The sequence below is a fragment of the Chrysochloris asiatica genome, unplaced genomic scaffold (assembly GCF_000296735.1).
Source record: "Chrysochloris asiatica unplaced genomic scaffold, ChrAsi1.0 scaffold00238, whole genome shotgun sequence".
NCBI lineage: Eukaryota > Metazoa > Chordata > Mammalia > Afrosoricida > Chrysochloridae > Chrysochloris > Chrysochloris asiatica.
Genome location: NW_006408756.1, coordinates 1,793,672 through 1,810,614, shown reverse-complemented (window position 1 = coordinate 1,810,614; position 16,943 = coordinate 1,793,672). Strand labels below are relative to the sequence as shown.

The 16,943-nt window shown below is 58.4% G+C and overlaps 2 protein-coding genes across 3 annotated transcripts in view; one reads left to right on the top strand and one right to left on the bottom strand.

Annotated features, from left to right (window-relative positions):
• Positions 1-7,849: 7,849 nt before the first annotated feature.
• Positions 7,850-10,990, top strand: ADRM1 (adhesion regulating molecule 1). Of its 2 annotated transcripts, XM_006873360.1 has the most exons (9): positions 7,850-8,065; positions 8,287-8,403; positions 9,014-9,137; positions 9,336-9,422; positions 9,773-9,854; positions 9,966-10,198; positions 10,399-10,556; positions 10,651-10,753; positions 10,883-10,990. In XM_006873360.1, the coding sequence occupies exons 1-9, from the start codon at positions 7,853-7,855 to the stop codon at positions 10,987-10,989; spliced, it is 1,224 nt and encodes a 407-aa protein (XP_006873422.1). In that variant the 5' UTR covers positions 7,850-7,852; the 3' UTR covers position 10,990. The 2 variants fall into 2 exon arrangements, with proteins under 2 accessions (XP_006873422.1, XP_006873423.1); XM_006873361.1 differs by lacking the exon at positions 8,287-8,403.
• A 590-nt stretch (positions 10,991-11,580) lies between these two features.
• LAMA5 (laminin, alpha 5) overlaps positions 11,581-16,943 on the bottom strand; it is an 81,853-nt gene continuing 76,490 nt past the window's right edge. Inside the window, exons 60-80 of the mRNA XM_006873394.1 lie at positions 16,783-16,931; positions 16,506-16,676; positions 16,286-16,422; positions 15,984-16,137; positions 15,667-15,800; positions 15,431-15,593; positions 15,075-15,200; positions 14,853-15,001; positions 14,563-14,695; positions 14,339-14,482; positions 14,105-14,235; positions 13,837-14,007; positions 13,474-13,609; positions 13,237-13,394; positions 12,947-13,139; positions 12,656-12,861; positions 12,454-12,596; positions 12,225-12,358; positions 12,060-12,153; positions 11,802-11,918; positions 11,581-11,720 (exon numbers count right to left, since the gene is read on the bottom strand). Of these exons, the coding sequence (XP_006873456.1) occupies positions 11,581-11,720; positions 11,802-11,918; positions 12,060-12,153; positions 12,225-12,358; positions 12,454-12,596; positions 12,656-12,861; positions 12,947-13,139; positions 13,237-13,394; positions 13,474-13,609; positions 13,837-14,007; positions 14,105-14,235; positions 14,339-14,482; positions 14,563-14,695; positions 14,853-15,001; positions 15,075-15,200; positions 15,431-15,593; positions 15,667-15,800; positions 15,984-16,137; positions 16,286-16,422; positions 16,506-16,676; positions 16,783-16,931 (3,083 nt within the window). The remainder of the gene's footprint in view (positions 11,721-11,801; positions 11,919-12,059; positions 12,154-12,224; positions 12,359-12,453; positions 12,597-12,655; positions 12,862-12,946; positions 13,140-13,236; positions 13,395-13,473; positions 13,610-13,836; positions 14,008-14,104; positions 14,236-14,338; positions 14,483-14,562; positions 14,696-14,852; positions 15,002-15,074; positions 15,201-15,430; positions 15,594-15,666; positions 15,801-15,983; positions 16,138-16,285; positions 16,423-16,505; positions 16,677-16,782; positions 16,932-16,943) is intronic.

Here is a 16,943-nt window from a genome sequence, read left to right as displayed (position 1 = left end):
CTCGACCGACTGAGGACAGATGGATCCTGAAAGGCGTCCTGCAAGGCATCCTCTTAACAGCCTGTGGTTCTGTCTCGTGAATTATGATCATTCCGAAGTGAAGATCAGCAAGCAAGCACTGACGAATGAAACGGAGAATTGTCAGAGTCTGTATTTTTTATCAGTCTTCGATAATGTAAAGATTACTTTAAAAATATTTAACTTGAAACAACTTGACTAGTATTTTGCTGAAGAGCAAGGTCTGCATTAATCAACAGCTGTCCCCTGTACCACGTGAAGCATTGTCATCAAGTCCAGGACAGCCACGCACCCCGGGGTGGGAGGAAAAGAGCAAGACTGCTCCCGTCCGCCCAGCCCAAGGCTCCGAGCCCCCGTGGACAAGCCGGCCTCTCCGGAGGGGTCACCTCACACCTTGCATGTGGCTGTAGCACCCATGTGTCTGTGGTCCCAGCATGCATGCTTGGAGCATAAGACACTCACATCTGGCTGTCCACCGGGGAGGCACCAAAGCAGAATCTGCTTACAGTGTGGCAAATTAAAGTTATTTCACAACAAACCAGGTGTGTTCACCGGGCCTACATCTTTGCCAAGCCCTCGTTCCCTTTCTGTAGGGAGTCAGCGCCGTCCCGTGGCGGAGGTCTGCTGTGTACGTGTGCTCGTTCACACATGTGTGCACACACACACACGCACAGTTGTGTGGTGCATAGGCAGCGTGAGGGTGTCATCACTGTGTCCAGGGTCAGTGGTCCTTGTCACTGCACACTCGGGGAGCTCTGGGTGGACAGCGCTGGACGGCAGCGTAGTGCTACAGTGCCTGTGACCGCGCATGGCCCCCGGAGCCCGAGGCCCTCGTCAGCTGCACATCTCCTGTGTGGACCTACCAGAAGGCCACCTGTGCTCTCAGGACTGCGCTGGGAAGGACCGCCGCCTAGGGAGGGCCAGAGGGCAGCATCCCCGGCAGAAGCCAAAACATTTCCAACAGCTGAATTTAGAGCTCTGGCTGCTTCAGGTGTGCTGTGAGTTAGCGTGCTGGGCTGCAAGGTCGGCGGTTCAAGCTCACCAGCCGCTCCTGGAAAATCCTACACAGGGTCACTCTGGGTCGGAACCAACTCGACGGCACTTCACAGCAACAACAGACGGCTCCTGGTTCTTGGTGCCTGATGATTGGCAGGGATCCCTGGTGGCGCAGTGCTGAGGACGAGGCTGCTTTTGTGGAGCTGTGGTCTCGGAAACCCTTAGGGAGCAGTTCTGGCGACAGGGTGCAGGAAGGTTGACACTTCCATGACCTTTCTGGGGGCCAGGCTGTCTCTGTTAGTGCTGGTCAACCACGTGGGCACCGTGCTGTATTCCAGAGTACCGGAGACAGGAGAGGAAAGCTAAACCAAGAAGCAAGTCAGAGTTTAGACGAGTTATTTCGCTTTTGCCTACCCTTTGGTTTTTTTACTTCGGGTTCTGCAAACACTACCAAGAAAGCTCATGCCTGAACTTGGTCACTCTTGGCTCCTGAATGCCCCTGCATCTCATAGCATCTCAGGGGAGAGACTGACTGAAAGGTACCCCCGGTAATGGGGCATTTTGACCTGTGTGGAAACCGCCTTCCTGGTCTCTGGTGGCCTGGACACAAGGCCTCCAAGCTGTGGGACAAGTCACTTGACTTACAATGGCCTTCTGGAGTCAAAAGCAAAGCAGATTTTCCCCGACAGACTTCAGAATTCAGACCTTCCTTCTCCTGGAGTTCGAATCATGGTGATGGGTTCAATGCATTCAGAGTCCAGGTGGGAGTGTTCTGTAAGATGATGTCACGGGGCCCACTGGCATAGACTGGAGGACCGTAGTGACCTCTGACCCCACTGGACTATGCCCATGGCATGGGGTCAGAGTTGGCTGCCCTCGGGGTCTCCCAGGAGTAAGCCCCTAGAACCTGCTCTTCTTGAGGAAGCCACACACCTGTCTGCTGAGAAAGGTGCTAGAGCAGCAGCTGACCTCCCCAGGGAGCCCCAGGGAACAGACCCAGAGCCGCTTGGCTGTGGCCAGGCCCTCCAAGGAGCAGCTGGGGAACGCCCTTGGCCTCCATCACCCTTTTCAGCCTCCGTCCTTGGTGCTCGCATGTCTTTTGCTCCCTGAGCTCAGTTCCAGCTCTGCTGGATCGCATTCTGGGCCGGAACCAGCGTCGCACCATGGCTGCTGTGGCTGCAGGGCCAGAGAACCGCCCTGGGAGGCCTTGACCAAGCCGGAGCCGCTGGCCATTGGGCCCGGTGAGCTTGGAGCTGCCAGCTGGGGTGTGGATGTGAGCATGTGGCTGTACCATCTGCTGTTGTCAGAACACGGTCAGGAAGTCAGAACAGAACTCCAGGAATGGCTGAGATGCCTCCCACGGTCCGCAACACTTCCTCAAGGACACTGTGCTCTTCCGGGGATGGGTGTCTCACAAGCCCCAGTGATCCCATGTGAGGCAGACACATTGAACCTCCAAAGCACTGCTAGCCCGTAGCCTGGTGGTCGCATGAGTTGTGGGGAGGGGCATTGGGGAGTCCTGCGTGGAAGAATGGGAACAGGACAAGAGCAGATGTTTCCACAAGTCCTCCCGCTTCTCTTGTCTGATGTTTGGACTTGCACCCATCTCCAAACACTGTCCCTGTGGACCCCCCATAATCTCACGATGCAGCTTGTAACCACCCAGCATCCCTGCAGTCTGCGTCCTGCGTCCCCACCATGCCATGTGTTCTGTGAGGTGCCCTGGGTTTCTGTACGGGGGCGGGAGGGGGGGGACTTGACACACAGACACATGTCTCTCTGTGTGTGTCCTTCCGTCACTCCAAAAATCCTTCACTAACATCTCTGTGCTCCTCTCTGCATGGCGTGAAAATGTCAGGCAAGCGTGCGCATTCTCAACATCGATTTATTTCTATGATTCTCAGTCATTGTGGACATCCACAATGACTGAGAACCAACCACACTTGGATTTAGAGAGGACTGTGGACAGGTCCGTGAAGATTAACGTTCCACTCCAGCTCTAAATAAAGGCTCTGTGATGGGTTGCTTTGACATTTGTTTCCCATCAGGCAGTTTTCGCTGTCTGGGCTGCTGTTGCCCTCCGGGGATGGGCGGTAAATCACCTGCAGACACGTCTTCACACCCAGGGGTCAGGGGTCTGGTGGTCTGTGCTTTGAGATGGGCCAGGCAAACGGGTGGTTTTCAAATGTGTGGGCTTGATTGGTGGAGAGGGAGTAAGGGGCACCTGGGGTCCCTTCGGTGGCACACTGGGTGGGAGGCAGGGCCAGTCCTCCAGGCAGTGAGCTTGAGTCCACTCCTCTCCAGGGTTGCGGGAAGCACACAGCCTCCCCCTTCCCAACTTCAACCCCAAGGGGTCCAGAAGCTGTGTTCCCAGGGCAGGCTGAGCAGAGGCCACCATGACCACTTAGGGGTGTTTAGTCCCCTAGGAATGCCCTTGGAGCATGGATGCAGGTCTCTGCACCTAACACTACATCCGGTGAGAATGCCCGTTGAGCCCACAGCCCTGCCAGGTGGCCACCCGGGGAAAGAGGGCCGGTAAGCGGGAAACGCCAGCAATAGTGAACTTCACTGTTAGCTCTGTGGTATTTGAATTTCAACATATTCACACCGTCTTGTAATCACCCCACCGTCAAGATATAGAACACTATGGTCACCCCAAAAAGTCTCCTCGTGGCCCCTGGCACCCCTGATTTGCCTCGATCCGAAGCTTCCTCCCATGGAAGGGGTGAGCTGCAGTTGGCCCTGGTCTCCCTGTCGGTGGACGGTGAGGTGGTTTCCACCTTGAGGCCGTGATGGAAAAGGCCCTGTAGACTGGCCTGCAGGGTTTGCTGGCAACATGTGATTTCTCTTGGGTGAATCTAGGGCCAGATTGGCTGGGTCATACATACAGCAGTCATATGCTGACATTCACAAAGAAATGGCGTGTGTTCCAGTCTGAGCAGAGCCCCTTCAGACTCCCACCAGCTGCTCCTCAGAAACCCTATACAGGGTCACTATGAGTCGGAACCAACTCGGCACGTAACAACACTGACAGTGTGCCTGTTTGCCATCTGTGTCTCTCCTCTCTGGAGAGCGGTCTTCCTGGAGTTGGCCCTTGTCTTCCAGGAATGCAGGTGCCTACCGCAAGCCTTGCCTGTCATCAGAGGCCGGGGTTCTCCAAAGGGTTGTGCCCTTTGTTTCGGGGTAGGGTTTGTTTATTGTCAAAGAAGTCATCGAGGATCCAGGTAGTTGGCCTGGATCCCGGTAGCTGGATGCCCACATCTTGGCAATGCTGCCTTATTTTTCTAGACACGGCCGGCATTTTGCAGACATTTCCCACACATTTTAATCAGTATAAATCAACGGTCAATGCTACAAACTCCCTGCCTATGTGTGGCTTGTGACCAGCTGGAGCAGGGAGCTCTGGGGCGAGCCAGACCTTGGCGTGAACACATGGGGGTTTACAGGCCACTGTGCAGGGGCCGACTGCCCAGAGAAGGGAGGGGACCTGGGAAGCTCCCAACAGCCTCGGCAACTGCCTCATCGGAGCCGTTGCCACTGAGTTGGCTTTGACTCATAGCGACCCTGTGTGTGTGTGTGTGTGTGTTGGATTAGAACTGCACTCACTTCCTAGCAGTTTCAATGGCTGAGCTTTGTTTTTAAAAACTTTTTATTGTGAATTAAGTGAAGGTTTACAGACAAGATCTTCAGCTTTGCATTCAACAAATCACACACTTGGTTTCAGCTCAGTGACGGCAGTTTCCTCCCTGTAACAACAGTTGTCCCGCCTCCTCCTGTGGTTCCTGTTTCCATTCCACCCACCTTCCCATCTCTTCTCAACTTTGTCCTTAGGAAATGTTGCCCTTTTGATTGTGAATGATTGACCATTCCCATGGGGAGCTTACCTCACTATTGTCCTCATCTATAAACCCATCTACTGCTTGGCTGAAAGTTGGGCCATGAGGGTGGTTGAGGGTCATAGTCTCAGGTAGCTGCAGTCTCTTTTTGACCCATAAACCTGGTTCTATATATGTACATACATACATAAATAGATAGATAGCTACATATACATGTATGTGCTGTGTTGTGGAGTCGGTTCCAACTCATAGCAGCTCTGCATAGGGTTTCCGAGGCTGTAAATCTTTATGGGAGCAGAAAGCCTCATCTTTCTCCCGCGGAGCAGCTGGTAGTTTTGAACTGCTGACCTTGTGGTTCACAGCCCGATTTGTAAGCACTATGCTACCAGAGCTCTCTCTCTCTCTGTGTATATATATATACACACACACACACACACACACACAATTATGTTGGTAAGTAGAAGGTTTATTAATTGCTATTTTCAAGTTAACCAACATATATATACATAGAAATAAAATGATTTTGAGTGGTCCACATTTTCTCCCACTCTATCTGGGACCCTCTAATGTGATCCCTTTCAGAGCAGTTGGTAATGGTACCAGGCACCATCTAGTTAAAGACTGATTTTCTAAAAGTAGATTGACTCAAAGTCATCTCTAGGTGGACTCGAACCTCCATCCTTTGGGTTAACAGCTGAAATACAAGGACTCCTCCTACTAGATTTCCTCAAACCCACTGGCCCCACTGCCCCGGATGTCTCAAGGTGACGGTTGTTCACTCACATGTCTGCGGAGAAGTCTATACTTTTGCTTTTTTCTTCTCTTTTGAGCCATCTGAAAACATGAGAGCTGAGCTCAGGAGATGCTGAAGTTGGGGTCTGCTCTTGGTTCTCCACCTGGAAGCGATACGCTGCCTCAATTTCCCCGTGGTCTCCTGTGTGGGGATGAGTTGTACTGGCCTGCTATCCCTCTCCTGTGAAACCAGAGTGGACTTTGTGTTTTTCCTTTGTTCTTTTGTTGCCAGGGTGCAGTACAGTGTTGTGGAGACCAACTCAGCTTGCCTGCTCTCGGGGGCTCCTGGACAGGCTGAAGAATTACTGAGGACCCCAAAGAGCTTTGGCTCCCTGTGACTTTAACCTATGGATATTAACCTTGCTGGTGGTGGCTATGTGATGTGGAGTTGGTTACGACACATAGGGAGCCTGTGTAGGGTTTCCAAGGCTGCAGATCTTTATGGGAGCAGAAAGTTTCATCTTTTTCCTGTGGAACAGCTGGTAGTTTCGAACTGCTGACCTTAAGGTTTGCAGCCTGACTCGTAACCACTACGCTACCAGAGCTCCTTGATGTTTACCTTACTAGACATTCCAATGACACCAAAATACGTACTGGTTAACTTAAAAATAACAATGATAACCCCTCTACTTGTCAACATCATTGTTTTTAAAAAACTGCTGCTTTTTCTTTGATCATAAAACGCGAACTATGGCATTGATTTACACTTCTGCTCATGTCAGGCGAACGGGAGTGGGAGGCTGTCTGCAGTCAGTCAGCTCAGTGACACATGTTTGCAGCCTCTGGAAATCCCACTGTGCTTTCAGGAGAGGCGATTGTGAGAGGCAGACCCATCTCAGGCCACCTGGGAACAAGGGGTCCTGGGGACAGCTTTACTCAGCTTTAAGCAAATCCCAGGCGACCAACCCCTGCCTCACCTCCAATTTATGGCAAATTAACTCGGAGTAACAGAGAGCTGACATTCCTAGTGTCATGAGACGCCTACTTTTTTAACCTTGTGACTGTTTCTATCTTGGGCCCTGGCATCTTGCAGCACTGAATCGGGAATCTGGGAATGCTGGCCTTCCTAGAGCCTGGAGGATCAATGCCCTTTCTGACCAACCTCCAGAAGCACATGGAGGCCCAAGGTGCTAACAACCAGGGTCCAGCCCCTACAGACACTTGCGGGGCATGGCCCAACCAGCGGCGCCTGCCTCTCCCACACCGGCCTCTGTGGTCTTCCAGTTCTGTGGGTTGTAAACTCACTTGGTGGCCTCTCTGAATGCCGGCGGGGCGTGAACTACGCTGGCGGCCCCTGCATGGTCATTTGAAGTCTGGCATTGATGCGCCCGGCCGTGTACAGCGCTCTGGTCGCGCCCCCTTGCAAAGTCCTGGCCCTCACGTCCACCCCTGCCCCGCGGGCTAATGACACGCCAGCGTCGTGAACCCAGAGTCCCCGCCCTCCGCACAGGGGCGCTGTCAGCAGGAACGCGGGCCTCGCGCCTCGGCCTGCAGTTCCCGGCGCCGCCGCTAGGGTCCGCCGCCGCCCCCTATGACACAGCAACAATAGCGGCCTCTCTGGCCCGAGCCGACAGCTTCCTGCGCGCGGCGGCGGGCTGGCGCGGCGTGGGGCGGGGTTGGACTATGGGCGGCCACTCAAACCAATCGCTCGCTACCAGGGGCGGGCCACGTGCCCGCGAAAGACCAATCGTCAAACGACGCGGCGAGCGGGGCGGGGCGAGTGCGGGCTTCCGGCGGGGCCCGGCTGCCGCCGAGGAAGAAGGGAGATCTCCGACAGCGCTTTTCTGTCGAGTGTTGGCGCCGCCAGGTGCGGCTCCAGGGGCGGCCGGAGGGCGGGGGTCGGTGACAGAGACACCGCGGGAAGGACTCGAGGTCCGAGCGGGCCCTGCGGCGGAGGGGCGCCGGAGCAGGGACCCTGGGGTGGGGGCGAGGGGGCGGGGACTCCGGGACGGGGGTCCTCAGGCTGAGGGTCCTGGGAGCGTGGAGGCCCGGCCGCCGGCCCCCGCTACACAGAGGTGGGAGCCCCGAGGTCCCTGCCGGGTGAGAACGTGGGCGTTCGGTGAACAGCGCCCCGGCGGGGTCGGGCCTGCCCCTGGGCTCGGCGTGAGTAAGGAGCCGGCTTTTGTCGAGGTTGCTTTGGGTGCCGGGGTGTCCAGGAAACGGCCCGGGCCGGCGCCCGCGGGGTCTGACGGCTCGGCCTGCGTTTCAGGATGACGACTTCGGGCGCTCTGTTCCCGAGCCTGGTGCCAGGCTCCCGAGGCTCCTCCACCAAGTACCTGGTGGAGTTCCGGGCGGGCAAGATGTCCCTGAAGGGGACGACGGTCACCCCGGACAAGCGCAAGGGGCTGGTGTACATCCAGCAGACTGACGACTCCCTTATTCACTTCTGCTGGAAGGACCGGACGTCGGGCAGCGTGGAGGATGTGGGTGCCGTGGCCAGGCCTGGGCGGGAGGGGGCTGGCGTGGGACCCCTTCTCTACCACTGCTCCCATCGAGCGTGCGTCGTGGGGGTATTAGAGCCCGCTCCTTTGTTCCATCGGAGAGTAAGATGGCTTCAGACCCAAAGCAAGATGAGCTCTGTGACCTTCCCCATCGAGCTCCCGAAGGGCTTGTTGGGGTGACGTTGGCTCCCGCCACCCTGCAGGACCTGATCATCTTCCCTGACGACTGTGAATTTAAGCGGGTGCCTCAGTGCCCCAGTGGGAGGGTCTACGTGCTCAAGTTCAAGGCAGGATCCAAAAGGCTCTTCTTTTGGATGCAGGTGGGTGCCCCGTGGGTTTGCTGCTGGGCCTGACTCGCTCTCAGCATATGAGGTTGGGGACTTGTCCAGGGGGATCTCTGTGGGCCCCCCAGAGACCGACAGGCAACCCGCTACCCCGCCATCTCTGCTGCTGCGCGAGCGCATGCACTTGGCCATGTTGAGAAGACTGGTGCCAGACTGGTGGGCAACCCGTCATAGCTCATGCCTGTCTGTGCCATGGTTACTTCATTTGGTCTTGTTGATTGTTGCCTTGCCCTATGCTAAGTGGACAGGATGCTTCCTGTCCTTGCTCTTCCTGATGCAGACTTCCTGGTGTTGACTGCTCCTTGCACCGCCCCCTGCCCTCGAGCTCATTGTCCAGGTGCCTCACTGTTCTTTGGCTCTGACACTGTGTCCAACAAGGCAGCCTGCTGGGCTGGTCCTCGTCCATGGTGTGCTAAAGACAGTAAACACTGAGGGACGGTCCCATGGCGTGGGTCAAGCCCAGGTGTGGTGGAGTGGAAGTGGCCTGTGGATGGAGACCGTGTGCTGCTGTGCTCTGGGGCCTCTCACCTGTGAGCAGTGGCCACATGCGTTACCCGCCATCATCGTGCTGTCACTGTCCCCCCAGGAGCCCAAGACCGACCAGGATGAGGAGCACTGCCGGAAGGTCAACGAGTGCCTGAACAACCCCCCAATGCCTGGTGCGCTGGGGGCCAGTGGCAGCAGTGGCCACGAGCTCTCTGCGCTCGGCGGTAAGGGCCAGACTCCTTGCTCGCTGTGTTGACAGCCCCTCTGGTTCTGGTCAGCCCACCTGTGCCCCTGCGACCAGCTGGCCCCTAACCCCACGTTTCCTCTCTCCTTCCCTCTCCCCTCACTCAGGTGCACTGAGTACTTCTCTGTCCTGCTGCCGTCAGGCGCGGCAGGTGCTGAACACCTCTATCTCCTCACAGGTGAGGGTGGCCTCCAGAGCCTGCTGGGGAACATGAGCCACAGCCAGCTCATGCAGCTCATCGGACCCGCTGGCCTGGGGGGACTCGGTAACGTGTCTCTGCTGCACATGAATGTGGGGGTGCCCCTCAGCTGAGACTGCTGCCCCGGTCGGTCTTTGTGCCTCATTCTCGGGGACTGGCGGGCGAATTCCTGTGCAGAGAAGTTCTGCTGCTTGGGGCAGGATTTGGATCAAATGCCATTCTTAACTTTGCCTGAGCACGTGACTAGCAGACAGCACATGATTTAGTAGGATGGAACCTTCTAGAACAGTGCTGTGGGCTGCTGCTGCTGCCCCGCTCATCTCAGCCCTGTGCGCTCCCTTCGTGGCCTGTTTTGTGTCAGAAGCAGCTGCCCTCTTCAACTATGATGTTCTGAGCTCTGGCTCCTTGTTCCACAGGTGGGCTTGGGGCCCTGACTGGGCCGGGCCTGGCCAGCTTACTGGGGAGCGGAGGGCCTCCAGCCAGCAGCTCATCATCCAGGTAAGTCCCCTCTCCACCCTCCACAGCTGGCTGCCCCGGCACACCACGGCAGTGGGGTGCGCGTGGTCCTGAGCTCAGGTGCCATGGTCTTCTCTCCACAACCCCGTGCAGCTCCCGGAGCCAGTCGGCTGCGGTCACCCCCTCCTCCACCACCTCTTCTGCCCGTGCCACCCCAGCCCCTTCTGCACCAGCAGCCGCCTCTGCGACCAGCCCGAGCCCCGCGCCCAGTTCAGGTAATGGAACCAGCACAGCAACAAGCCCAACCCAGCCCATCCAGCTGAGTGACCTGCAGAACATTTTAGCCACTATGAACGTGCCAGCAGGGGCAGGCGGCGGCCAGCAAGGTAAAGGAATGCGCGCTGTCGGCTCCAGGAGGCGGGGTGACCGAGCCGGGGTGCCTGCTGCCCGCCCACTCTCCAGGGGATGGGCACTGCGGTGACAGAGACCAGCCTGAGCTTGCCTGTCCCCTCCCATGGCCCGGAGTCTGGTGGTGTCTGGTGCCTAGGCCAGCGTGAGCCACTGACAGCCTTGGGCTTGCTCCTAGTTGACCTGGCGAGCGTTCTCACGCCGGAGATCATGGCTCCTATCCTGGCCAATGCTGATGTCCAGGAGCGTCTACTGCCCTACCTGCCTTCAGGGGAGTCGCTGCCCCAAACCGCAGAGGAGATCCAGAACACGCTGACCTCACCCCAGTTCCAGCAGGTGATGGTGGGCGGGCGGCTGGGGGTTGACAAGGGGTGGGAAAGGCCCTCTGGTGCGAACGAAGCGCAGCTCAGCCCTGTGGCTCTTCCTGCAGGCCCTGGGCATGTTCAGCGCAGCCCTGGCCTCGGGACAGCTGGGCCCCCTCATGTGCCAGTTTGGTCTGCCTGCGGAGGCTGTGGAAGCCGCCAACAAGGGCGGTGAGTGCCCGTGCCCCCTTCGCGTCTCATGTCCACCCAGGTCTCTCAGAGGCGGGGCCCTGTGTGGGGTTTGAGCCACCTGAGGGCAGCGCACACAGAAACAGCCTTGTGGTTTCCAACATGTTTCAGATGTGGAAGCATTTGCCAAAGCTATGCAGAACAATGCCAAGTCAGAGCCGAAGGAGGGTGACTCCAAAGACAGGAAGGACGACGAGGAGGACATGAGCTTGGATTAAGTTATTTGTCTCTTAGAGAGGGGCCTTGGTAGTTGGGACTTCTGCACTTGTGCAAACCTTCGCACCCATGTAAACTTCCCTAAAATAAAAGTCTCTTTCTTTTACCTGCTAACTGTAGGACCCTGTTCCCTGGGCTGGGGCGCCACACTGGCCTGGCAATCTCAGTCTAGAAGGGGGCTACTGAAGGCTCCCGCCTCACTTGTGCTCCAGGGTTGGCGGAACCAGGGGCTCTGCTCTAGGGGACAGTGTGTAAAGGGCTGTCCCAGGTGGCCATCTGGGGCAGTAGAGTTGAGACATGTCAGCAGCGGCATCTGACAAGACTCACACTCTGAGGTAAGGCACTTTAATTTCCTGTGTGTCCTTACTCCTTCAGAAATGGCAAGAGGAAAGGTCATAATCAACCAAGAGAGAAAGTACAAAACCCCATTTTATTCTTAAATCAAGAAAATACCAGCGTGAAATACAATTGATCACCGAGTCTAGGGAGGGGGTAGCCACAGTGTGTGACACTGGCCTGGTTACCCCTCCCTGCTGGCAGGGCTGGGGGAGACGAGACCATGTCCAGGGGCCCCCAAGAGGGCTGCTGTTGAGCTATGTGACTGGGCAGCCGCCGGTCCCCACCGCCCCCTGGACGTCAGCAAAGTGGGTCACAGTGACAGGGTCCCCATTGACCAGCAGGTTCCTCATGCAGCCGTGGTAAGCTGGGAGCTGTGGGGTGCTGTATGTGGACTCTAGGGTGCAGAGAGAGCAAGGCTGGTGTGAGCTCACCCTGGGCTGGCTCCCTGACCTCCCAGGCCACAGATAACACTCACCAGGCAGGCCCCCCAGGTGCAGAGGTGTGAGGGCACTGGCAGTGGCTGGTGCGGGGCCCAGAGTGTGGTTGTTTCTGGAATCCACCTCCAGCCGAATGGCAGCTCCAGCCTTCGTCACTGTGGGCACAAGCTCCTTGTGGGCCCAGGTGCCTGCCCTCCAGCACAGGGGTGGGCTAGGAGGCTCAAGGGGACTCCCCAGTGCCAAGGACTGGATTTATGTGCTGCTCCCACCCTGGCTCCATAGTGGGGGCGCCCTACCTGCAAGACGGTGCCATTGCCCATCACACAGAGCCCTGGGCTGTGTTACCACTAGTGAGAATTCACCTGCTCCATCGTCTGCTCGGAGGAGGATCTGTGGAGTGGAGATGGTCAGCAGTGCTCGTCCACCTGAGTCCATGATCTAGGGCTTCCCCACCAACTCACCTGCTTCTCCAGTAGCTGCAGCTGCAGGGAGGGGGGCACTTGCCCTTGGCCCAAGTGGAAGACCAGGCCAACGGCTGCCTGAGGCCGGATCTCCAGCTCCAGCTGCAGACCTGGTCCTGGGGCCCCTGGGAGGTCTGCAGAGATGGGTGAGGGGAAAGGAAGGAAGCACTCAGATCCCCTCCCTCCCCCCAGGGGCACAGAGGAGGAGTTGCCTACACCCCCTACACACCTAGAGTGATGACGCCCCCACTGTCAGCAAAGAACAGGCCCGCCTCCAGGGAGCCTGAGAAGCAGGGTATAACCCCTGTGGTACGTGTGGGGGCTCCCAGAGTCTGCCCATCCCATCGCAGCCTCTTCAGACAGCCACTAAATCTTGAGCTGTTGAGAGCCACCTGGGAGGCAGAAAAGGGCAGAGGAGAAGTGGTCAGGACCCCGGCCTGTGGTTGGGCAGGTGGATGCCTGGGGGTAGGCTTCTCACCATGAGCTGGGAGTTGTTGCCAGGTGGGAGACCCCCCACAAAGAGGGAGCTGGGTTGACAGTACTGAACGCCCTGGTATCGGCGGGGTCTTTCCGGACTCCTGGCCAAGGTTCCATCTATCACCAGCTGGATGTGTCTCGTCTCCCAGCGAACAGATACCTGGGGTGGGCAGGGAGTGTCAAGGGGCCTCTGAGAGCCTGCCCAATACCCCCGCCCCTTCTGGGCCCCCTCCCTAGCCTCTCACCTTGTGCCACTGGCCAATCTGCAACTGCTGGTGGCTCTGAACACGAAGCTGAGGTCCGGGACCTTCTGTCTTTGCGACCAAGTGTCCGTGGTCCAACAAGAGAACCAGGGAGTGGCAGCCGGGTGTCAGGGGGGCAGCGAGCAGCAGGAGACCGTCGGGGGTGTGAGGCTGTACCCATATGGACGCAAAGGACCTGGGAGCCCAGAAAATCTGTCAGCAGGCAGTGCCCACCCTTGCTAGCCTATCCAATCCTGCCTGACCCAGCCCAGCCCCTTTGCTTGCCACCTCACCTGCCCCAGTTCCGCTGGTGCCAGGTACTTTGGGGGACTGAAAATTGCAGGTAGCTGGACAGGGTACCCCCTAACTGGTAGGCACCTATGTGGCTCCTGAGGGGCTGGGACAGTGAGCAGGTGGGGTCCTTGGCAGAGTGGCGGCTGCGGCGGGAAGCCTGGGGGACAAGAGTGATGTGGAGACCACCTACCGGGGGCCCCCACCTGTCTGCTGCTCCAGCCAGGGACCTGGCCCACCTTCTGCACAGAGGCCTGAAGTCCTGCTGGCCCCGCCCTCAGGCTCTGGGCCTGGGGAAGTGGAACACAGCCTGCACTTATGTTGGTACCGCCCAGGCTCTGCTGCAGGTCCAACACCCACTGTGGTCCCAGGAGCCTGCGGGTGAACAATAGGACAGCACTGGGGACAGCTCCACGAGACCCATTCCCACCCACCTGCTCACAGTCCCCCCACCTACCTGCTCACCGTCCCCGCCCACCTGCTCACCGTTCCTGCCCACCCACCTGCTCACAGTCCCCCCACCTACCTGCTCACCGTCCCCCGCCCACCTGCTCATCGTCCCCCCGCCCACCCGCTCACCCTCCCCCCTGCCCCCAGCTCACCGCTGCACAAAGACATTGCTGATGCAACCACTGAAGTTCTGGAAGGTTCCAGACTCAGGCAAGCCTCCTAGGAGGAGCTTTGGGGACCCCTCGGGCTGTAGCTGAAGTCCAGGGGGCGGGCCTCGGTGGGGCTTTGTCTGTTGCAGCTGATCGTCCACATAAAGCCAGACCCTGGGTGAGGGAGCAGTGAGTCCCTACTCGGCCCCCATCCCAGCCCACTGCCTACGCACCCGGAAATGGCTGGAAGGGGCCCAGTGGCTGTGCTCACCCGGTGGCGTTGCTGTAGAAGGTGACATAATGGGGGGCACCATCAGCAAAGCGCCCTCGGGTTTTCACCTCTGTCCTTAGTAGCCGGAGGGTCACGTGACCCTGCTGCAGGGACACCTGGCATGGCCCGTCCTGTGGACAGAGGACAGGCCAGCGAGTCAGGCCACCCCAGTCCCACACTGCTACTGCAGCAGGTTGGGTCAGTTTGGGGTGCACCGTGGGTGAGGAGACGCACGGGGGAGGCGCGGTAGAAGAGCAGGCCACGGTCCTGGGTGCTGCGGAAGCCAAAGCCGGAGTAGACATTGCCGGTGAGAGGTGCCACATCTGGGAGCTCCAAGGGCAGGAAGCCGTGACCATGGAAGGTCATGACACGTTCTATCTGCAGGGAGGGGGTACTGAGTGTCCCTGTGGGTCTGGAAGGGCACAGCTTGCCAGGACAGCTCAGAAGGGGGCGCTCACCAGAAGGTTGGCTGTACAGCCCGCACTGATGCCTGTGGTATTCAGCCTCTTGAGGTCCACGTACTTGCCCAGGGCTTTGATGCCCTTGATGCAGCCTCGGATCGATCCTCCGGATGGGAAGAGTCGCCATAGGCTGGGAGCAGGGTCAGGGTGACGGTCAGGGTGGGAGGTAGGCAGTGGTGAGGGACATGTTCCACATTCCTGATCTGTCCCCCAAACCCACAGGAGCCCGGACCATGGGTGGACAGGCTAAGGGATGCTGGGCATCCCAACAAGATCTGTGAGCTCACCTCATGGGCAGCAGGTCAGGCGGCACGCCCCCCAGGTAGTAGGAGTTGGCAAGTTCTAGAGAGTTCTCCTGCTCCACACTGAACACTGTGACCCGCTCCACACGTACCAACACCCGCTTCCGGGCCCCACCAAGCAGGAACACCTGGACCTGGGGGTGGGAACTGTCAGGCCAGCTGCAGGAGTCGCCTCTCACCTCCCCCACCAGCCTGCCCCTCACTCACTGCCTTGCTGGCTGCAGTCAGTATTGGAGAGGAAGGCAGCATGGGGGTGGCTTCCTTCAGGCCTGTACCAAAGTCATAGAGAAGGACCAGGCGGCCCTCCTGGACAGCCAGGCACAGGAACTGGTCCTGTGGATGGGCTAGGGGTTAGCATGAGGGCAGCAAGAGTGCGGCTACCACAGGAACTAGCCCTGGGAACGGGCTAGGGAAGGGAGGGGACTGGGATGGAGCCAGGGTCTATACAAAGACTGAGTGGACTTGGTGGTGGTATGGTCAGCCATAGGAGGGAGGGGCGGGGTTGGGTGGGATGTGGGATGTGGGATGTGGGATGGATCCCACCCCAGTGGGTGGGACTATGCCTCGTGTTGCAGGAAGAAGACCACGCCATAGTAGGACACCAGTCGGAGCTCCTGATCAAAGCGTTTGGTGTGACTCAGCTGTCTCTCGAAGGTGATGAAAGCGAAGCCGGAGCCATCCAGGTAGGAGCCGTCTGTGAGCCAGGGGTCGCCCGTGGACTTGGAACTGCATGTTGAAAGTCAGAGGTCAGCGGGTGGTGGGAGACCATCCAAGGTGGGGAGAGATTGGGCCCACGTACCGGGCACAAGGCTTGTCAACAGCCGTGTTCAGTCGGAAGGTCTTCTGGAAGTTATACAGGCTGATGACCTCCTCATTCAGGGTACTCATCTCGATGCAGCCGCGGTAGCCGGGGAAGCGGAGGGGCAAGGGGGGCTGCGGGCACCACACAGAGTCAGGAGCATGGGGAAGACCCCCCCCTCACCCAGGGCAGGCCATAGGGAAGGTAGTTCAGATGGCAGCAGACGGGCTTTTGGCTAGACACCAGGAAGGATTCAAGACCACATCTAGTGGGTTATCCCCAGGCGCCAGGGGGGTGGGGGGTGGGGGCGGGCTCACCGTGAAGTTGCTGGGGTAGCCCCCCACATAGAAGACGAAGTCATCAGACTTAAAGTTGAGCAGCCCCTCGTCCCCTGGGGCCACTGTATCGCCTTTGGTCTCATGAATCATTTGCTTCTCCATTGTGATGGACATGTGTCCGAACTGCAGGGTCCTTGAAGACAGGGGAGGGGTGAGAGTGACCACACCCCGTGGAGGCACCAGCCTGGGGCAGGGCAGGGCTGGGCTGGGTGCAGAGACCTGGCCTGTGGGTCTCAAGGCCACATGGGCGGGGATGCACATCAGGACAATGTAGGTCTCACCTGTCAATGCTGACAGCTGCAAACTGCTCCCCAATGTCCTCATCGATGCTGAGGGTTGTGGGGCCAGCCTCCCCGAGGCGGTATACCCAGTGTACTTTCTGGTCTCGAAGCGCCACACCCATGAAGTCTCCGGTGGCCTATAAGGGCCGGAGGCTCGGTGAGGACATAGGCCAGGGAGCCCACCTACCTCCCACCTGAGGGCACTCTGCCTGCCGGGTACCTGGCGGCTGCCCATGTATAGTACGAAGTAGTCCCCAGCAGCCTGTTCAGGGGCTGGCTCTGGACTCTGCAGGTAGAACTTGAGGGCAGTGTACGCAGCCAGGTCAGACAGGTCTCGGGGTGTCCGCAGCTGTACCCCAGAGCGACCGTTGAACTTCATGGACACCTTGACCTGAGCAGAGAATAGGAGACTATCAGCAACCCCTGGGACCCACGCCCACCTCCCAGGCTCCCAGACTCTCCCTGGATGTCAGTACTCCTGTGGGGTCCATGCCCACCTTGTTGGCTGCACCCCGGGCCTGGGCGATGAGCTGGCGCACGCGGGCGATGCTGGTGGACAGGGCCAGGCTGGCGTTGTGGCTGTCGCGGCCTTCCAGCAGGTTCAGTTTCGCTAACAGCTGTGGCAGCGTCTTCTCCAGGGTAGACACTAAGGTGTGGA

What these genes read in the sequence shown, in the direction of transcription:
- ADRM1 (XM_006873360.1), top strand. Translation starts at nt 7,853, where the DNA reads ATGACGACTTCGGGCGCTCTGTTCCCGAGCCTGGTGCCAGGCTCCCGA. An exon ending in GGCTCTTCTTTTGGATGCAG is followed by an intron (nt 8,404 to 9,013) that starts GTGGGTGCCCCG and finishes CTGTCCCCCCAG; the next exon opens with GAGCCCAAGACCGACCAGGA. An exon ending in CGCTGGCCTGGGGGGACTCG is followed by an intron (nt 9,423 to 9,772) that starts GTAACGTGTCTC and finishes CTTGTTCCACAG; the next exon opens with GTGGGCTTGGGGCCCTGACT.